Source organism: Macrotis lagotis, chromosome 3 (assembly GCF_037893015.1).
Source record: "Macrotis lagotis isolate mMagLag1 chromosome 3, bilby.v1.9.chrom.fasta, whole genome shotgun sequence".
Classification (NCBI taxonomy): domain Eukaryota; kingdom Metazoa; phylum Chordata; class Mammalia; order Peramelemorphia; family Peramelidae; genus Macrotis; species Macrotis lagotis.
The window spans coordinates 272,850,809-272,873,131 of NC_133660.1; the positions used below are offsets into that span (position 1 = coordinate 272,850,809).

The 22,323-nt window shown below is 37.5% G+C and overlaps 1 protein-coding gene and 1 long non-coding RNA gene across 3 annotated transcripts; both read left to right on the forward strand.

The window, feature by feature from the left end:
• The first annotated feature begins 4,818 nt into the window (after positions 1–4,818).
• On the forward strand, positions 4,819–9,369 carry LOC141516564 (olfactory receptor 4S2-like). 2 transcript variants are annotated; one of them, XM_074227589.1, is made up of 2 exons: positions 4,819–4,832; positions 8,442–9,369. In XM_074227589.1, the coding sequence occupies exons 1-2, from the start codon at positions 4,819–4,821 to the stop codon at positions 9,367–9,369; spliced, it is 942 nt and encodes a 313-aa protein (XP_074083690.1). The 2 variants fall into 2 exon arrangements, with proteins under 2 accessions (XP_074083690.1, XP_074083691.1); XM_074227590.1 differs by lacking the exon at positions 4,819–4,832 and having other exon boundaries at positions 8,434–9,369.
• Positions 9,370–13,210: 3,841 nt separating this feature from the next.
• LOC141516565 (uncharacterized) lies at positions 13,211–19,908 on the forward strand. The gene is made up of 3 exons (XR_012476746.1): positions 13,211–13,369; positions 18,733–18,844; positions 19,805–19,908. It is a non-coding gene; the product is annotated as an uncharacterized LOC141516565 (long non-coding RNA).
• Positions 19,909–22,323: the final 2,415 nt, after the last annotated feature.

Sequence of the window (22,323 nt, forward strand, 5' to 3'; positions counted from 1 at the left end):
GGACTCTTGGGAGCTCATTACTTGAGCCAGTGATGGCAGGGACAACACACTTCCATTAACCCTTGAGTCTCCTGGGAGTTCAGAGGACTTGTCTATCTCTTTCTCAAGCTGTACCATTTTACTTTGAAGGGAGTCACTGTTCAAGATGCCCACGGCCCTCAGAATGAGGGTGAGATAACTTTTGGGTCATCTGTTAAGTTCCATTCAGTCCCACAAATAAGTATTGGATCCTTATCAAGGTATAGCATTATAAGGTTTAGGACACTTGTTTCCTGACTCTCTACTTTCTAACTTGTACCCTCAGCAGAATTAAATTTCTTAAATTAAGAATAGAGAGGGGAAAAATATTTCAGTTCATTATTTTTACTGAATGACTGTTCCTCCATGAGCCATAAATACTTTGACCTCGAGGCGGATGCCACTTGAAGAAGAAAATACAAGTACAGGGTTGTAGCAAGGCAGATAGTGCAGCGGAACCAAAAACACCTTGAAACTTTGCAAGTAAGTCAATCCCTTTGAACTTCCCCCATTTTTGGCTGTATTAACCCTCTTCCTATTTTACTAGCTCCGTCCTAGACAAACTTAGATCAGTTGAATTGATTCCCGAAACCAGGATCGGAGCTGCACAATCTTCTTCTTTATTATTACTAGGGATAGGAAAAATGACTGGATCTGGGGTTTCATTGTTTTAAGGGACTCTCAGATGACAGGAAATTATCAATGATGATGGAGACCTTTTAATTCATAGCTGAGGGGACTTGTGGCCTAGAGCACTGGGAGGTTGTGATTGACTTACCCTAGGTCATCTAGCCAGTATGTCAGAAGCAGGATGTGAGGAGAAGCCTTCCTAGCCCAAATTCTCTTTCCTCTGTGTTATATACACTGTGTATAGTCCAATTATATAATTCTTTAAGGTTCACAAAGTACATTATAAAGAATTTTTCATTTAACCCTCCTATCAGTCTTATTAAGTATGTGATGTTATTATTATACCCATTTTATAGAGGAAGAAAGTAAAAGTGAGGAGAGATGAAATGGCTTGTTCAGAATCACAAAAGTAATAAACAGCAACTTAGTATATAGTAAATGAACCTGGTCTTCCTGAATCCAAGTTCAGAGCCTTAGTCTATTTTTTATTTGTTGTCCATACTCTCCCTGTCTCTCTGGCAAACCAGACCTATAATTTATAATCTTTTGGGGGTCCTGAGAAGTTAATTTTCTCAGGGTTACATAGCCAGGGGGTGTCAGATATGGGACTTGATCCAAGGATTTCCTGACACTGACACTCTCTCCATACACAGAGACATGCAGTGAGGGGGAAGCGGGTGAGGCAGAGCTGAGCCTCACCTCTCATTGTGAAAGGATGCTCAGCTCTGCCTTACCTGCTGCCTCCTCACTGCATGTCCCTGCTAGAAAATGTCATTCCGCTCCTCACTGACCTTGAATGTCTTCACATCTCAGGTCCTGCAGGAAGGATCCTAAGCCCTTTCCTTTCTCACAAGCCCATTTTGCCTACTGATAAGGGATGATTTAGTTTCCTACTCAGGAAGAAGAAGGTTCGTATAAACTTTCTCTTCCCTCTCCTGCCCTTCTACTCCGTGTCACGTCTCAATGTTATCACACATTCTTTGCTCTTTTCCTCCCATCCTTTAAGAAGAGGTAAATGTCTATTCCTTAAGCCTAACTCTCCTCTTTAGCTTTTTGCCATATTCTCTCCTGCCTATTCCAAGTTATTGCTCCAATGGTAATCTGCTACCTCCTCTACCCCAATTTCCATCTGGCAGTCTTCCCTTCACTATTCCTTCATTCCTTCACTATTGAATAAATGAATGCATAATCAATGCTTAGGGTTCCCCAGTCCTTAAAAAAAAAACCCGTTCCTTGACTCCACTCAGTGCGATCATCATCTTTCCTGTCCTTCACTGCTAAATTTCTTGAAAGATGGTGGGAGCCATCTCAAATCAGATATTCATTTATGGTTTTATTGATTGTTGAGACTTAAGACAGTTTTGGAGAGGGGTGGCTAGGTGGCACGGTTGATAGAGCACTGGCCCTGGAGTCAGGGGTACCTGAGTTCAAATCTAGCCTCAGACACTTAATTACCTAGCTATGTGGCCTTGGGCAAGCCACTAACCCCATTTGCCTTGAAAAAACCTTAAAAAAAAAGAAAAGAAAGTTTTGGAGAGAGGATAATAATGCAAATCATTAACACTTAAATGTGTCATACCTACATTTTCTTTCTTTTTTTTTTGGAAGGGCCAATTGTTAAATATTAACTACAACATCTCTCTTTTGAGTCTCCTTACTCCTTAATCACTCATAAATTAGGTTTCATCTCCCAGGGCCCCACACACTGTATGAGGTCTGACTATGGAAGAGTATAATTCTGAATGGGATGATTCTCAAAACAGCTTAGGCTAACTTTTTCCTTTGACTATTGTGTCATCTTTTCATTGGGCTTGTGGTACACTGAAACCCTCAAACCTTTCCCATAAGAATTACTATTTAGCTTTTTTCTTATTATTAAATTATTATTAGTAAATTTTTAACTCATTTTAAAGTTAAATACAAAACAAGAAAAGAAAAAAGAACATTTCCATATGCACAACAGAACATAGGAGAGGATTAAATAGAAAACAATTTCCATTTGAAGAAAACCTATGTTATACATATTACACATTTTTCCAAAGTTACCCAATTTTTCTTTACTTCCTTCTAGATTTTTTTTTCTTCTCTCCTGTGTACTTTTTACATTTATTTCCCATTCCTTTTCCCTGTCCCCATCCTAAAGGAGGCTATAATTAAATGTGGATATCCAAACATATATCTATAAACAGACACATATGTAGATACAAATGTATACACAATATACCCATATGCAAAGTCATATATCTATTTACAAAGTCATGTTATGCATAATTATGCATAACTCTTTTTCTGAAGGTGGATAGTATCTTCTTTCATTGGTCCAAGTCTTTCCATGTTTTTCTAAATAAACCAACTTGTAATTTTTTCGCACTGTAGCAGTATTTCAATTCAATCACATCCTATCTGATAGAGTCTATGAAAATTTCTTTCCACTCTTCTGCTTTCCTTCTATTCTTGGCTATATTAGTTTTATATATAGAAGAAAATTTTAATTTAAAAATAAACTAAATTATTCACTTTATACTTCAGCAATACTCTTACCTTATAGTTTAAGATCGATACTGATGAGATATGGTTTTTTCACCATGTCTGTGAATTTGATTTTTTGAACATTTGAACATTGAAAAATATGAAATTTTATAATAAATATGCATTAAGTTTGATATCACTTGATTCTTCCTATTAGTTTAGCTTGTTGACATCTTTTTAGATCTGAACTTTCATCAGATGTCAAGCAGTTACTTCATCATATGCACTTCCGACAAAAGTGTGCCGTCTCTCATTTCACACTTATTATAATAATATTCAATACCACCGAATAAAGAATACATACCTGGGGCACTCCACTTTTTCAAGGTGACATTGTTTCATTAATGGTGGATTTTTAGGTCAGGTCAGTCACTAAATTAGCATCAATTAAACTCCTACAAGGGGTCCCCAGGCACTGTGCTAAGCTTTAGGGATAAAAAGAAAGACAAAAATCAGTTTTTACTTTCAAGAACGTCACTGACAAATGAGGAGACAATATGCAAGCAACTCTATATGAACTATACACACGCACACACACACACCTACATATATATATATATATATATATATATATATATGTATATATGCAGGATAAATTGGAACTTATCTTAGAGAAAACTTACTAAGATTATGGAGATCTGGGAAAAGTGGGCCTTCAGAGGGAAGCCAGGAACACTAGGTGGGAGATAGGTGGTGTTGTAATGGATAGAGTGCCAGACTGGGAGTCACAAAGACCTATCTTCTTGAGTTCAAAACTGGCTTCAGACACTAATTGTGTGAGACCCTGGGCAAGTCATTTAACCTATTTGCCTCAGTTTTCCTCATCTGTAAAATGAGTTGGAGAAGGAAATGGCAAACCACTTCAGCATCTCTGCCAAGAAAACCCTAAGTGGGGTACAAATAATCAGCCATGACTGACTGACAACAACGACAACAGCACAGGGAAACTCAGGAGATTTATCTAGGCATGGGGGTCAGTGAAAATACTCCATCAGAAGATAGAATATCCTGTGAAAGAAAGAAAAGGGGACAGTGCCACTTGGTCAAAGAGTAGGTGGAGAGAGTAAGGGAGCAGAAGACTGGAAAGGCTAAAGTGGAGCAGATTTGGAAGAACTTTTAGAGACAGCGGATTTTATATTTGTTCTTGGAAGTAATAGTTGGATATAGCCAGATCTTTGCTTTTAGGAGATCGGTTTGACAGTTGAGTGAAGGATGGATTGAATGAGGAGAACTGAGGTTAGGAGAGCTATTAGCAGGTTACTGCAATGGTTCAGTGTTCAGAAGTCCTACCCCGGGGTGATTTCAATGTCAGAGGAAAGAAGCAGGCACGAAGGAGAGATTTTATGGAAAAAAGAAAAGGACCTCCGTGTTCTAAAATATTTATAGCAACTTGCTTTGTGATAACAAAAAATTGGAAGTTGTGGATGGGGGGCTGGATGCTCATCAAATGGGGAAGGACTGAATGCATTGTCTGTGCTATAAGAAGTAATAAACTTGTTGATTTTGGAAAACCATGGCTAGAGTTCTATGGAATAGTGAAGAGCAAACCAAGAACCAAGCGAATGTTGTATATACTTATGGAAATGCTGTTTTAAGAATAACTTTGAGTAATTAAATGATTTTGACTATTATAAACACCCAATGAAACACAAAAGGTCTATGAAGGAATAGATCATCTGCATCCAGAGAAAGAACTGATGAATAAAAATATGTATAGAATGATTTTACACAGACACACACAAAATACACACACACACACACATGTTTGTGTGTAGTGGTAGCCATCTCTAGGGTGATGGTGGAGAGAGGAAAGAAAAAAAGGGAAAAAATGTTACAAAACTTTAACTGATATTTCAAAAGAGGTGCAATAGATTTGTAACTTAATGTGCAATCATCATTTTTCTACTGTTATGGAAAAGCTGGTTTTATTTTAAATTAAAAAGAAAGCAGCAATAGAACACGAACTGCTTGGATATAGGGAGTGAGAGGGACAAGAGGAGGATGAAATTTGGTTTGAGCTTAGATGACTAGGAAGATGATGACTGGAAAGTTAGAAGAGGCTAGGGCTTGAGGGAAAGATAACGAGTTCCACTGAGTCTGGTCATTCAAATAATTCTGAATTCAGCTAACTTATAAGCAACTAGTCAATATCTAGTCTCTTATTTTGTCAAAAGATTTTATTTGATATTTTTATTTGATATATTTTATTTGATAAAACTCCAAGTAGTCTGTGACTACAACATGCCCCTGATTTAGGTTAGTCTAATAACCCTGTTGGAAAAAGGAAAGGAAATGAATCTGGTATGATCTGGACCTGCTGAAGCTATGTTGATAGTTGGCAGGCACTCTTGTCTGTTCTTTTTTTATTTCTAAATTAAAGATTTTATTTATTTTGAGTTTTATAATTTTCCCCCATCTTACTTCCCTCCCCCCATTCTTGTCTTTTCTAAATGCTTACAGAAAAGTTCACCTTGATTAAATCTTGAAGAATTATTCCAGAAATGAAAGTCAAATTCATTAGTTAATGATTTTCTGATTTTACTCCAATCCCTTTTTATGAAAACAGGGATATTTATCTTTCTCCAGTCTTGTGGCACCTCTCCTATTTTCTAAATAATAACAATACCAACAGGAAAAATAATTGATATAATTTTATATAATGACGTCCAATAAATGCTTTTTGTCAGACGCTTGACTGACTGTATACATAATTTCATTTGATCTTTTCAAGATCACCAATAGTCATTCAGCAATCATACTTGCCACTTCTTTGCAACCATCTTTGGCAGGAAGCCTTCCTCTGTCCCTTTCCTCAGACCCCAGACTGCTGCTAAAACTTTTCCCTTTCAGGTTACCTTCCATCTACTCTGCATTTCCTAGTTTAAGTCATGGTATCCCTCCTATTAGAATGTTTGCTTTTAGTTTGTTGTTGTTCAGCCATTTTAAGTTGTGCCTGACTCTTTCTGACCCCATTTGGGGTTTTCCTGGCAAAGAAACTAGGGTATTTTACCATATCCTTCTCTAGCTGATTTTACAAGTGAGGAAACTGAGGTAAACAGGGTGAAGTGACTTGCTAAAGGTCACGCAGGCTAGTGACTGAGGCTAGGTTTGAACACAGGTCTTCCTGATCCCAGTCTATCCACTGCCCCATTTAGATGGTAGAGACTAATTTTGTCTATCCTTTGTATCTCCAGAATTGCATAGTAAGAATTGCATCAGTCCATGCTTATTAATGGATTGGTTATCCTAAGTCTAGGATCAGTACATTTAAGCTACCTTCAGGGTAGTTGGAGTCTCATTCCTCACTTATGCAGGGTTTCCCTTCCCAGCTCAGATTCCTTCTTTCCTTGGCTTTCTATGTTCTGCAGTCTCTTCTGCCTCTGATGTTTTGTGATCTGTGTTCCAAAGTCCCTTGTAGAGCAAACATTTTTTGAGCTTTGCATTGATCAGAGGCATTTATTGAGCAGTGAGGGAAGTGAAATGAGGAAGCCATTTGAGAAGGTTCAGTGGATGGGAAATCGCTACTCCCTCATCTCCTTGTTTGAATGCAAACTGGATAGCCTCTTCCCAGTGACCTTGTGAATGGCTCATCAAATGTGGTCAAGAAACAAAGATTCACAGAATGTCAGAACTGGAAGGGATTTCAGATTCTCTAGTTCAACTACCTGATTTTACAGATGAAGAAACTGAGGCCCAGGGAAGGAAAGTCATATCCAGAATCACATGAGTGCATTGCAGGACTAAGATCAAAATCCAAATGCCTTGTTCTTTATCCCGGGCTCTTTCTATGACATTAGCTGTATCAATGAGAATTAAAAGCTGTTAGTGAGCATCTTTATCACTAAGCCTGTTTCTTCACAGTATCTCTGTTATCTAATGTTCCTTTCTCTAATAAGATATTGTTTCTGCTACAAAGAGCAAATCAGTTGGCTAGTTTTTCTTCATTAATAATTTTGAGAAGGGGATTGTAGCATAGGATCCAGGCAAATCTATTAGTGAATCATGCTAGTATTACTGTGTGTGATGAAGGAAAATTCTGAGAGATGAGTTTCTGGGTAATTAATAATCAATTTAATAATTTCACTAGCCAATAATCACTAAAATGTTGTTCTGTAGTTTTTCCTGGTGATCAAAGACCTGGACCACTGAGGTAACTGAATGCTTAAATGGAAAAGGGGGTGTCCCTGATTGGTAGAGATCAATCCTGATGGTGAGCAATCAATCAGAGAGGAGACATATTCATGAGGAGGTGGGTTAAAAGTCTTCAGCTCCTCCTGCTGAGAATGTGATTTGATCATGAAACTCAGCTGCCTCTCACAGTTTGTTAAAAAATTTCAACTTTACCCACACTACAATGGTTGGTTTTCTCCTTCATATGTTTGATCACCCTAAATTCTACTGGAAGCTTCCAATGACAGGGGATTATTTCCTAAAGGCAAAAACTCAGACTGAATTCCTTTGGAGACTGAATGAATGATCAAATGAGGGCTGGACCCTGAATGAGAAATAGGAAGGGAGACATTTAATCCTAATTTATTAATTGGTAATTAATATAAGAGAAATGAGAGAAATAATTTCTCTCATTTGAGACCCATGGAAGTCACTTAACCCCTCTGAGTCTCAGGTACCTTTCTACTAAATCATAGAGAGGTTGTGATTTAAAAACAATTTGTTTTTTTGCACAGGGGTTAGTAGTTCCCAGTGGTAATTTCCCAGAAGTAAGTAGGAAGGACTAGGATATGGTTTTGCCACTGAATTCCTATGTGATTTTGGGTGAATTATACCCTGGATCTTGGTTTCTTCAGTTTTTTGGTAAGGCAAATGGGGTTAAGTGTCTTGCCCAAGGCCACACAGCTAGGTCATTATTAAGTGTCTGAGAATGGATTTGAACCCAGGTACTCCTGACTCCAGGGCAGGTGCTTTATCCACTATACCACCTAGCCGTCTCATCTTGGTTTCTTCAAATGGAAATTGAAAGAATGGACATGAAGACCTCTGAAGTTTCTCCCAGATGTACAATTATGAGTCTAGGAGTTTTCAGGTACAAAGACAGGAATTTGAAATCTTTGATGTGTTTGTTCATCATCTCCCTATCCATCCATCCCAGTCTGCCATGGAAATGGAACTTCAAGCTAGTGTGTTTAGTAAAAGTTGGCATAGACTCCACTTGTGATCCACGACTAATGACATTCTTATTTCCTCATACCCGCAGGTAAATTTACATAGTTTGGATCATTTGAAAACTATCAAGATCTCATGGAAAGTAATGTCACAGAATTTATTCTTACAGGACTGTCCCAGAATGAGGAGCTACAGCAAGTATGCTTCTTACTCTTCTTACTTTTTTACACAATCATCATCTTTGGGAACTTTCTTATTATCTTGACCATCAAGGGCAGCCCAAATCTCAACTCTCCCATGTACTTCTTTCTCAGTTTCTTATCTTTTGTTGATATTTGTTACTCTTCTGTCACTGCTCCAAAACTGATTGTAGACTTCCAAGCCAAGGTCAAGACCATCTCCTTTGTAGGTTGCATGGCTCAGCTCTTTGGGGTCCATTTCTTTGGTTGCACTGAGATCTTCATCCTCACAGTGATGGCCTATGACAGGTATGTGGCTATCTGTAAGCCCTTGCACTATACAACCATTATGGACCAGAGAGTCTGTGCCATATTGATGCTGAGTTCTTGGGTGGGGGGCTTCATCCATTCTATTACACAGACCCTTCTTACTGTCTGGCTGCCCTTTTGTGGTCCCAATCTGATTGACCATTACTTCTGTGATGTCCATCCTCTCTTGAAGCTGGCCTGCACGGACACTTATGTGGTGGGTGTCATTGTGGTGGCCAATAGTGGCATGATATCCCTGAGCTGCTTCATCATTCTTGTGGGCTCCTATGCTGTTATATTGTTCTCCCTCAGGACCCGTTCCTCAGAGGGGAGGCGTAAAGCCCTCTCCACCTGTGCTTCCCATATCATTGTGGTAATTTTGTTCTTTGCGCCTTGCATCTTCATCTATTTGCGGCCCTCAACCACCTTCACAGAAGATAAGATGGTGGCTGTGTTCTATACCATCATTACCCCTATGCTGAACCCACTGATTTATACTTTGAGGAATGCAGATGTGAAGAATGCCATGAAGAAGCAGTGGAGTAAGAAAGTGACTGGAGAGATGAGTAAAGACCCTAAATGAGGCTTAACTAAGGTTGTACTAGAGATAGAAGAACTTTCTAGCATTTTTCCTTGAAATCTGCCACTCATGGGACCTAATAAAGACCTTATCACTCTTATTCCTCAAATCAACCCCCTCTGATTTGTTATTTCTTTCAATCTTTCAATCAAGATGGCATTGCTAACCATCACCTGATAAAACCTTCAGCAGAGAGTCTTTGATTTTCAGAAGTGTCACAGTCATATTAACCATATACATGCATGCCATTGAATGGAATAATGGAGTCAATTCTTCATAGAAGTAAACATGTTTCAATAGTATATGTAGCATTTATATCCTTCATCAATATATGCAATACAATACATTCAATGAACAATAAAAACAATGAACAGTGCCTAATCACACACAAAATAGCTAACAAACACCTGCCAGTCCCTTGCCTTAGTTCATATGAACCAAGAATTTCAAGGAAATGTGTCATTTAAGTTTGTTCCATTCTCACTTATGACTAGGCAAAAAAGAGTGCCTGCTTAATCTTGACTATGTTTTCAGTAGGGTCTGTCGCTGCAGACATAAACTCTTCATTCAGAATTGCAAGTCTGCTTAGGATATAGGGCCTGGGGTCTAGTATGAACTAGAACTCATAAAAGTTGGTGCTTTCCCTGCTTTCAGTCCTTGACAAAGAATACTGAATAAATTTAGTCACGAAGCAGGCTAACCAGATTCAACAGCCATTCCCTGCAAGGAGCAATTCTACCACCCTACTCCTCTGGTATAGTGGAAGTAATATTAATTAAGGCTTCTACCTAAATGAGGGGATCCCCCCCCAAAAAAAGTCAAAGAATTTATTTCTGTAACTGATTGATCCAGGATCCCAAGGCTCAAACTGTTGGCACATCTTCATATTTGCCTAAAGGTTTAAAAGAGGCCAATCCACAAGGAGTCAGTGACCCTCAGACTTTGCAGATGTTTTACTTCCATGTGAGTCACCACCCTAGCTGACCAGATGCAATTTGGTTTGGAGAAGAGGAGGGCTGCATCTATTCAAGTCATTTCTGTCTCCTGACTGGACATCATTTCAGTGTCATGGTTTAGCAATCATTTTATTAGATTATCTAGAAATATCTCATTTTATTCTAATTTCAAACCCAACCTATCAGATTGTTCAAATATGACCTAACCACTACCACTTGCTCTTTATCTATTGCTAACCTTGTTTGCAAGATTCCCTTATTGGAGCTCCATTTATCTCTGCCTATCTCACTACATCATATCTCTGCCCAGTCAATGCCCCACTGATCTATACAGTGGGGTGGTGTAGAGGCAGACAGAATGGGAGAAATGCTGTATCGACCCATGATATTTGGGATCATGATATCTATAATCCCTATTTCATAGATTTATGATGAGGAACAAAAATGGATATAGAAATACATTGTAAATATTAAAGAGCTATGTGCATGTCAACTATTATCTCATAGGGCTATTGTGAGGAAAGTGCCATAGAAATATAGGGTCATTACTTTTTAGCCACAGAAGCTGCTTAGACTCTAATGCTAAACATATTTTACCATATTTGGTAGTAATCACAGAAGCCTTTTACAGGAGATCCTTAACATCCTAACATATTTAATCTGATAAACTTTGCCAAGGATATATAAATATCTTTGGGTTTTGAAAGAAATGGCAGGTGTGATTGCTGGGCAACTATCAACGATCTTTACAAGACTGTAGAAAATGGGAGCCTGGTAAGCATAGAATAAGGGCAGATGTGTTAATATATATAAAAAAGAAAAGAATAAGTTCTTTTTTTTTAGGTTTTTTTGTAAGGCAATTGGGGTTAAGTGGCTTGCCCAAGGCCACACAGCTTGGTAATTATTAAGTGTCCGAGACCAAATTTGAACTCAGGTACTCCTGACTCCAGGGCTGGTGCTTTATCCACTGTGCCACCTAGCTGCCCCAAAAAGAATAAGTTCTAAAAACTTCTGACCAGGAACTTGTTTTTCATTTCTAGCAAAATCCTCCAATTTAAAGTTAGATTTCCTTTTTTTTTTTCTCAAGCAGGAGAATATGATCTCCAATTAAACTGTAATTGGCATATAGAATCCCAATAGATCATGAAGGATTAAAAAAGGATTCTTATTAATCATAATTAGTATTTATATAGGACTTTAAGTTCACAAAATACTTTACAAATTTTATTTCACTCGATGATGAGCAGGATACTTTCAGAATAATGTCTAAAGACTTACATGAACTGATGCAAGGTGAAATCAGCAGAACCACGAGAACACTGTATACAGAAACAGCAATAATGCATAATTGTTACCTGTGAATGGCTTAGCTGTTCTCAGCAATACAATGATCCAAGTCAGTTCTAAGGACAAATGATGAAAAATGCTATCCGTTTCCAGAGAAAGAACTGATGGAGTCTGAATGTGATTGAAGTATATTTTTTCTTTCATTGATAATGTCTTTCTTTCCCAACATGACTAATATAGAAATGTTTTGCATGACTGCATATGTGTAACATTTCAAATTGCATATCTTTTCAATGAGGGGGGGCAGAGAAAATATAAGGGAAAGATTTTGGAATTCACAATTTAAAAAAATGATTGTTAAAATTGTTTTTGCATGTAATTGAGGAAAACCAAAATATTACATAATCAAAAAAAACCCTTTCAAATATTTGAACCTCACAATGATTCTGGGAGGTAGGTGCTATTATTATTCTCACTTGATAGATTGGGAAACTGAGGCAAATAGAGATTAAATGATTGGTCCATGATTAATTACAGAACTAGAAAATTTGGGTCTTCCTGATTTCATATCCATCATTCTATCCACTGAACCACTTAGCTGCCTCAAATTTTCAAGATCTGAATTGGTTAATGAACGTTTAAGGCTGAAAGTCTCCTCCATCTTTTGCTGCCACTACTCCCTGTGTCCAACTACTTTTCCCTTACTTCTCTTCAACTTCTCTGTATGGTGAGATTAAAAAACTATAAAAACTCTTTCCTTCAATATTGATCCCATGGTTACTTTGCATTTTCCAAGACTTACAAAATGGCAGTTCCCAGTATCTCTGTGACTTAGATCTTCTTTTAGGGACTCCAGTGAAAGCCCTGCCAGAACGACTGTTACATGCTTGTCTGGGATCATATCATTTACCAGCAATAGGATGCAAGGTCTTTGAGGGTAGGGCTGCCATATTTTTATCTTTAGGGCACAAGCACCGAGCATATCTCTGGCCCACAGCAGCTTCTTGATTAATATCTGTCAGGAAAATTCATCTTTTTGAGTTTAAATCTGGTCTCAGAAACATATTAGTTGTGTGCCACTGGGCAAATCATTTAACTTTGCCTCAGTTTCTCATCTGTAAAAATAAGCTAGAGAAGGAAATGGCAAACTGCTCTAGTGTCATTGCCAAGAAAATTTGCAAAGCAAGCTAATTATTATAACATTGAGTAGCTGATTAAATAACCAGAGATGAAGACTAGAAAGGATCTAGCCCTTTTCAGTCAGTCAACTCTACCTTCCACAGAGATATCGACCAGTGTTACTCTAGAAATGGGGGAAAACTCAGACCTCTAAAGAAATAATTGAAGCAGGTATTCAACCTTTCCCCAAGTCATTATTTCTTTGGTAAAATTCTCTCCCAAGGGAGATAAAGAATCCCTTGGGGAATTTGATCTCCTGATCTTAGCTTCTGGGTTAGTGCATTTTATAAGGTTAGGGCACCTCAGAATGGAAAACATGCAGGTGAGCCAATGATATCATATAGTGTTAGTAGCTAACATTGTCTTTTGTAATTCTTCTCTCTTTCTAGGGGGCAAGGCAAGATTGTGTATTTTGGTTGTGTATTTTGAATCGGACTCTGAATGATTTACCTGCTTGCAGGATACACTTTACTTGTTTTCAGAGATCATGGATCACCTTGAGATTTGTTGTGGGTAGGATGAAGGCAAGTCATAAACTTTGATCCAGCTAAAACAATAAGAAAGTTGATGCCATGGAGAAGGTAAGACCATATAAGGGAAAGAGCATTAAATTGAGAGATGAATTCTAGTATGATTGTTGATATTAAATAGTGGTTGCTTGAGAAAGTCACTTCTTTCTGGGTCACATGTATTCTCTTTGGTGAAATAAAGAATATAAGTCCTTTATAGTTATGATAATGAATGTTTTACATCATAAATGCTTTCCAACATTGAATTCTATGCTCAGTATTTTAAGATCCATTCCTCATTCTCCTCATATTGGATGTCCAATAGAGTTCTGAAATTCAAGCTGCCTGTAGCAGAACCCCTAATCTTTCCCCTGAAATCATTCTCTCTTGAATCTCTTCTTTCTCTTGAGGGCATCATCATTCTCTCCTTCACACATATTTATAATTAAGTGTCATCCTTAACTTCTTGCTTTTTCTTTCCACCCATATCCAATCATTTGTTAAGTCCTGTAGTTTCTACCTTTATAAAACCTCTCCTCATAATCTCCCCTTTCTCCTCTGACATGGTCACCTCCCTGGTCCAGGTCCTTACTACATCATACTCGCACCATCAGATAATCTTTTATTTTTTTGGTTTTTGCAAGGCAAATGGGGTTAAATGGCTTGTTCAAGGCCACACAGCTAGGTAATTATTAAGTGTCTGAGACCGGATTTGAACCCAGGTACTCCTGACTCCAGGGCCGGTGCTTTAGCCACTGCCTCACCTAGCTGCCCCTAGATAATCTTTTAATTGTCCTCCCTTCCTGAAGTTTCTCCCCACTCAACTGTCAAACTGATCTTCCTATAGTGAAGGTATTGATCATGTCACCTCTCCACCTCTGATTCAATATCTGTTCATGGATCCCTATTGTCTCCAACATCAAATATAATTTCTCCTACTCGTTTTTGTTAAAGGCCTCAATAACCTCACTCTTTGTATTTTCAGGTTTCCTTCATATCATTCCCTGCTATACCCCACCCCCCACCGAAACAATGATATGGGCCTTCTTGCTATTTCTCAAACAGGACACACTATTTCTTAACTGTGGGTATTTTCACTAATTGTCACCATCCTTAGATTTTTCTTCTTCCTCATTCCAGTTCTCGAATCCTTTAAATCCCAAATAAAATCTTGGTTTACAAGAAGTTTTTCCAGTACTTTTCTTCTATTAGTTTTCCCTGATTTTCCCTAAATATTGTTCCTTTATACATAGTTTCATGTCATGGCCATTTTAGACTGTGTGCTCTTTGCAACTGCGTACTTCTTCTTTTGATCTTTCTTTGTATCTCCAGAACTTAATGAATTGTCTATCTTATATTGTTTTTAATAAATGCATGTTTATTCTGACTCTGAAATCTGTCTTTCTATTTCCAGTGTTCTAATGTCCATTCAATATTCTGCATTCTTAGTTCCTTCTATGTTCTAACAATATATGTTCTCATGTCAATTCTAACTCTGACATTCTATAATTCTATGATTCTTCCTTTACTTTCCGTGGTGGCTACCATCTTTAGCCTATTGTGGGCACATACACATATATTTAAAAAGGTGAATATTTTTCTCCATCTTACCAAGGATAATAAGAAGGAAGGCATAATCCAGTGCTTCAGTATTTTCTTCTCACAGCTGGACTATAAATTTTAGAACCCTTCTGATCATGTAGAAAACTTTGGGGTGATCCTCATCTTTAAAAGGTCATCTTGCCTTCCACACTGTCTCAAGGCAGCATTATGTTTGAAGAAGAATTTCTGTCTCCTAGGGATTGAAGGACTTTTGGAATCAATAGGCTAAGATTGCTGAAAATAAGGAAATAAAGTCAAGTTTATGTTGGCTATGTTTTCTAAGGTTGGCCAATGTTGATTCATTTCTGTCTCAGAGGAACAATGTGGGAAATCCATTTGTCACACAGTCCATTCTCATGCTTGATCCTTAGGGATCTCAAATGTTTATCTTAGACATGCTTTGGAAGGTCTTTTGCTTTTGTTCTTTCTTGCCTGCCTATGATTTCTCTCTCCAGAGATCTGAAATTTAAGTGCCAGGAAAGATTATAAACCTAGAGACATCCTTCTCAGCCACTGACTCACTTTTAATTACCATGGTCTGGCTTTGGTGGGAAGGTGCTTTGTGGAAGCTGAGAAGAAACTTTTTATCCTCTAAAAAAGTGTAAAAGCTATATACAAAGAAAGTTGAGAGGGGTGGGCAAATAATGTAAGATGAAGAGGGCTAGTAGATAGCCCCATTTTCTTCTTTTTTTACTCCCCTTCTCCTTTGTGTCCCCAGTTAAGAGAACCTCTAAGGATTTTGGTCCTCTGACCTTCAGGCCACTATAGCCTGAAACTAGTAACACATTTTTTGTTTGTTTTGTTTTATTTTTGTTTTATTTTTTTAGGGTTTTTTGTAAGGCAAACGGGGTTAAGTGGCTTGCCCAAGGCCACACATCTAGGTAATTATTAAGTGTCTGAGACTGGATTTGAACCCAGGTACTCCTGACTCCAGGGCCGGTGCTTTATCCACTATGCCACCTAGCTGCCCCTGTTTTGTTTTACTTTTGCAAGGTAGTGGGATTGTGTGACTTGCCCAAAGTCACACAGCTAAGTATTAAGTGTCTGAGATCAAATCTGAACTCAGGTTCTCCTGAGTCCAGGGCTGGTGCTCTATCTACTATGCCATGTAGTTGCCCCAGCTGGTATCAAACTTCTAATAAAATGTGAACTCCTTGGAAATATTTTTTCCATGTTTTAGAATAAAATTTCTTATCTTAATCCCTGGCATGATGTCTCCATATATAATAGATGCTCAATAAATGTTTGAGTTTAATTAAATCAAATCATTCACTATTTTTCCTTTAGTTTATCTTTGCAAAAGATAGAAGTATTAAATGGATATTTTTATTGTTTATGATATATATATACATACTTAAATATATATCAGTTTAAGATATGACATTTATGAATCTGAACAATCAAAGATGAGGGGGGATACGTGTGAATGTATGTTTTGAAGCAAAAAGATCTATTTTGTTGAAATGAATAAAACTGTTCGTAAGACATAGAATCATAATGAGGAAATAATCTCTTCTGTCCCCTTCTTTATCTTCTCACCAGCTCTGATTCTTGTCAGTACCAATCCCTCCCTCTTCCTCCTCCCTTCCCTGTGAAGGGTCTACTGGAATTACTAGGGGTCTTCCTCTAGCTCTTTAAAAAGATCTTGCCCAGTGTGGGACTTGAACCCACAACTCTGAGACTGAGTCTCTTATTCTAGTGACCAAACTAGCTGGGCACTTAGGTGACACAGTAGATAGAATAATGTACTTGGAGTCAGGAGGACAGGAGTATGAATCCAGCCTCAAAACTTGTCACTAGCTATATGATCTTGGGCAAGCCACTTAACTCAGATTACCTCATATCCAGGGCCATCTCTAGTCATCCTGATTCATATCTGGCTACTGGACCCATATGGCTATGGAGGAGAAAGTAAGGTTGGTGTCATCCCAGGATCCCCTCACTCAAATCCAATTCACGAGCTTGTTATGGCATTACCTCCCTGATGTCATGGTCTTCATCAAAAATGAAGGACAAAACATCTTGACTGTCCGTCTGTTGTTTCTCATTCCTTGAAAAAAAGTTTGACTACCATTGACTACTCTTAATTCTTTTTTATTTCATCCCATTTTTTTGTCATTCAATATGTTTAACATATTGCTTTTGTGTCCCAATTTTCCTTAGTCCAACTCCAATCTTGTGATCAAACTCCAAACTCCCTCCCTTCAATTTTTGTGTCAAAACTAAAGAAAAAAATGCTATTTAAAATATCTAAGGATTGGTAAAAAGCTTATATGTGACACAATTTCTATTATTTATTGATATTCAATCTCAATACAGAAGTTGTATATGTGGTTGACATATGGGTTGGAAACAATCAGCATATTCTACATATATTTATAGTATAGAATAGTCCAAATTTGGATACAGAGACTACTTTTTGGAATCGATTTCTCAAACATATTGGAACCTCTCTGTTCAAAACATAGTCATTGTCTTACTTCTTTCTATTTCTTTTTTTATGAAAATCTTTTCTTGGAAGCTAAGCTGGATTTGTAGTTTTTATTGGGGCATAATGTCATGTTGCTTTCTAAAAAGTTGGAACCAATCCAGAGCTCTGCCACCAGTGGACCAAAGGAGGCTGACTCTTTTTTTTAAATCATAAACAAACCAACATTTAATTCGATCATTTGTATTAACTTTTTTGATGGGTGTAAAGGGAGAGTTTCAAGGTCATTTTCATTTGCATTTCTCTTATCATTAGAGAATTGGAAGGTTTTTTTTTGTTATAATGAATGTTTCTAGTTCAAGAATGACCTGCTCATATTTTTGGATCATTTTAAGTAGAAATAAAATTTCTTGATTCTCATGCAGGTGGGTGTTGAACAGCTTTCACTCTCTTTGAAGAAACAATTATTGCATTTTCAGGTGGGCATTTCTGTCTCAAATATTGGCAGGCAGGAGAAAATATCACAAACTTGATTTATTGTTTTGTTGAATGTTTATACCTAAATGAGGCTGACTTTGAACTCAAGTAGCTAACTTCATGGGAAGCTAGGTGGCACAGTGGATAGAAGAGCAAGCAGCCTTGGAGTCAGGAGGACCTGAGTTCAAATCCGAACTCAGCTACTTCATAATTGCCTAGCTGTGTGATCTTGGGCAAGTCACTTAACCCATTGACTTCAATAAATAAAATTACAAAACCACCTATCTAAATTCAAAGCCAATGTTTTTTCTTTCACAACACACTGCATATATATGTATATATGTGATATATAGATGTATGTATGTATATATATATATATATATATGCTCACCTAATGATAAGACAACAAAAGTTGAAAAGCTAACTGAATTGCGAAAAAGATTAAAAGAGGGGCAGTTAGGTGGAGCAGTGCATAGAGCACCGGCCCTGGAGTCAGGAGTACCTGAGTTCAAATCCGGCCTCAGACACAATAATTACCTAGCTGTGTGGCCTTGGGCAAGCCACTTAACCCCGTTTGCCTTGCAAAAACCAAAAAAAAAAGATTAAAGGAGAAAACCGTCATTAGTGTGAAACTTCAATAATCTGCTAAAGAAATATGTTGTGCCAAACAACAAAAAGGGATGAGATATTAGAGATGTACAGAATATAAGAAAGATTTGGTGTTCAATCATTTCAGTCATGTCTGACTCTGGGGTTTTCTTAGCAAAGATACAGGTGTAGTTTGACATTTCCTTCTTCAGCTCATTTTTGCAGACAAGGAACCCAGGGTTAAGTGACTTGTCCAGGGGCACGTAGCTAGCAAGTGTCTAAGGTTTTGAACTCAGGTTTTCCTAACTTCATACCTGGTATTCTATCCATTGCACCATAGAAGAATAACTGACTGGATCACAGGACATATATCCAGTGCTGGAAGGGACCACAGAGATCATCCAGTCTCTCTCCTTTGATTGTTGAGGAAACTGAGACCCAAGGAGACCACAGTAAGTGATTTACCTACTGTCACAAAGCATCTCAAGTAGGGTTCAAACTCAGCTTCTCTAACTCTACAGAGAGTGTTCTTCCCTATGCAAATGCAGAGAATTGGGGAAGATAGTTTCTATTAAAAAATAGAGGGAACATTTACTAAAAAATTTTTTTTAGTTTTTTGTAAGGCAAACAGGGTTAAGTGGCTTGCCCAAGGCCACACAGCTAGGTAATTATTAAGTGTCTGAGACCGGATTTGAACCTAGGTGCTTCTGACTCTAGGGCCAGTGCTTTGTCCACTACACCACCTAGCAGCCCCTACATTTACTAAAATTGATTACACCTTAAGATACATAAAGAATTCACCAAAAGAGAGATGGACAGACAGAAAGAAAATCAGACAGATAGAAAAGTAAAACTATCCTATTGACTATAATTTTTTTTAAAGTAGCCAAAAAGAAAAATGTGATCAGAAAGCTGAAGCCTAGTTGGAGGTTGCTGAAAAAGCTTTGATTTCTAATTACTTTTCTAATACTGAGCTATCCTTAAATCTAATTGATCCTGCCATTATTACAAGCCCTATAATTTGATGTTTATCTCTAATTATTTTTAAACATGTCAGGTTCCCCAGTATCAAATTATTTCCCTCAAGGAATGACAGTTTCAATGTGTGTGCTTGCTTATGATGTAAGTTTTTCCAACTTTGATATCAGTTTGGCATAGATAATAAAATAAATTTACACCAGTAAAGTAAATTCACACCAGCATGAAAAGAAATTTAGTGAGTACTAAAAATTGATTTATCAAAAACAATTAAAAAATCCAATTGATCCTAAAGAATGATTTTTAATATATTGCTGTCTTTATTTCCTTATATTTTACTTAATCTTTTTGTTGTTCCTATAATTCTCCCTTCTCTCTTTCCTCTCCCTCCCCTTCTCTCTCCCTCTTCCTTTCTCTGATTTGTGGATGAGAAGCACCTGAACTTCAAATCAATCCTATCGTGCTTTGAAAAACAAAAACTCTTCAAACCTAGGGAAGTTCTACACTGAGAGCTGAAACCATTCAAAATGAAGTAAAGGTGTGCTAGTAAATGTCTAACAGACTCTCAAAAATTGGTCATGAATTACTTATAGTGACTCATAAGGTGGTTTGGAAGATCCAATAAGGTGGGTAATGTGTTTTGCATACTTTAAAGCATTAAGTAAAGTCGGTTTTAGTGGCAACTATTACTGTTTATTATTAATATGCTTTTCATTCTCAGTGTTCTCTCTATTTTGGGGGGGGTTTATTTATTTTATATTATTACAATAATCTTGTTGTGAGAGTAAACATAAACCCATAAACCCTCTCTTCCTTCCCCCCCCCCAGATGAGAAACCTCAAGAATAGTGAGAGAGAGAGAAAAAAAGCGTACTTTATTCTGTGTTCAGACTCCAGCAGCTCTGTCTCTGGGATGAGTTGCTTTCTTTATCATAAGTCCACCAGAGAAGTTGCTTCAACATTTTCCCCACATTTGCTATTACTAGCTGTATTTCACCCCACTCTATTCCTTCCCACTCTCATCTATTTCATTCTCTCATTCCTTTCATCCTGTCCCTGTTCATAAGTGTGTTGTATCTGACTCCCCTGTCCCACAAGCTTCCCTCTCTTCTATCACCTACTGTCCCTTTCCCTTCCCTTGTCCCCCTTATTCCATCCCTTTACTCTCATTTTTATCTAGAGTAAGATAGATTTCTGTACCCTATTAAGTGTCTATATTATTTCCTCTCTGAGCCATTTCTGATGAGAATGAAGGCTACTCCATCATAAAAGTTCTTTCTTGACTCGTATGTGGAATACCTTAGCCCCTTCTTCCTCTCCTTTCTCTTCCTCCCAGTACTTTTTTTTTTTTAGGATTTTTGCAAGGCAAATGGGGTTAAGTGGCTTGCACAAGGCCACACAGCTAGGTAATTATTAAGTGTCTGAGACCAGATTTGAACTCAGGTACTCCTGACTCCAGGGCTGGTGCTTTATGCACTGCGCCACCTAGCTGCCCCCCAGTACTTTCTTTTACCAAACATTGACTTCATATTTTTACTAATTATACCATTATATTCATCTCCTTCCTGTGCCCTGTCTAACTATGCTCCTTCTAACAGCTCTTATAAATGAGAAAGTTCATATGAGTTATCAGTATTTTCTTCCCATTTCAACATCATTAAGTTTCTCATAATTAGTCCTTCTCAGCCACCCCCTCTATAGTTCACCTGACTCCTGTATATGGAGATCAAACTTTCTGTTCAGTTTCAGTAGGAAAGTTTCACTGAAAGTCCATCTTTTCTCCTGAAAGAGGATATTCAGTTTTGCTGGGTTGTTGATTCTTGGTTGTAAACCAATATCTTTTGCCTTCCAGAATATCATATTCTAAGCCCTGTGAGCCACTAATGTAGATGCTGCCAGATCCTGTATAATCCTGACTATAGACCCACGGCAGTTGAATTGCTTGTTGCTGCCAACTTTTAGTATTTCCTCATTGACTTGGGTGTTTTGGAGTTTGACTATGATATTCTTGGAAATTTTTCTTTTGGGATCTCTTTCAGGATGTGACCAGTGAATTCCCTCAATTTTTTTTATCCTCTGCTTCTAGGAATTTAGGACAATTTTGCTGTATTATTATTATTATTATTATTTTAATAAAGGATATTTACTGAAATAGTATATAATCAGTGCAGTTGACAGAAAACATCCCTCCCAAAGTCTCTGACACCATCTATCTAAAGGATAGAAAATAGTCTCAAACTTAGAGAGCACATATGGCAAAAGATAATAAGCTGTATTCTTTCTTGAAAAATGAAGTCTAGGTTCTTTTCCTGGTCATGACTTTAAGGTAGCCCAATAATTTTTAAATCATCTCTTCTGGATATATTTTTGAGGTCATTTGTTTTTCCAATGAGATATTTCACATTTTTTTTATTCTTGTTTTTTTTTTGGTATAGTTTTATTTCTTCCTGATTTCTTTCAAAGTCAGCTTCCTTTAGTTCCATTCTGCATTTGAAGGAGTTATTTTTCTTCAGAGAGCTTTTTTATCTCCTTTTCCAGCTGGCCAGTTCTGCTTTTTAAAGCATTCTTCTCCTCATTTGCCTTTTGTATTGCTTTTTCCATCTGGTCTAAACTGTTTTTTTTTTTTTTTTTAGATTTTTTTAAGTGACTTGCCCAAGGGCACAAAGGTAATTATTAAGTGCCTGAGGCTGGATTTGAACTCAGGTACTCCTGACTCCAGGGCTGTACTCTATTCACTGAGCCACCTAGCGGCCCCTCTAAACTAGTTTTTTAACAGATTATTTTCTTCAGTATTTAATTGTATTTCTTTCACCAAGCTGTTGACTTGATTTTCATGATTTATTTGCATTGCTCTCATTCTCCTCTTAATTTTTCCTCTACCTCCCTTTATTGGTTTTTCAAAGTCTTTTTTAGAACTCATCCATAGCCTCAGCCCATTTTCTATTTCTATTGGA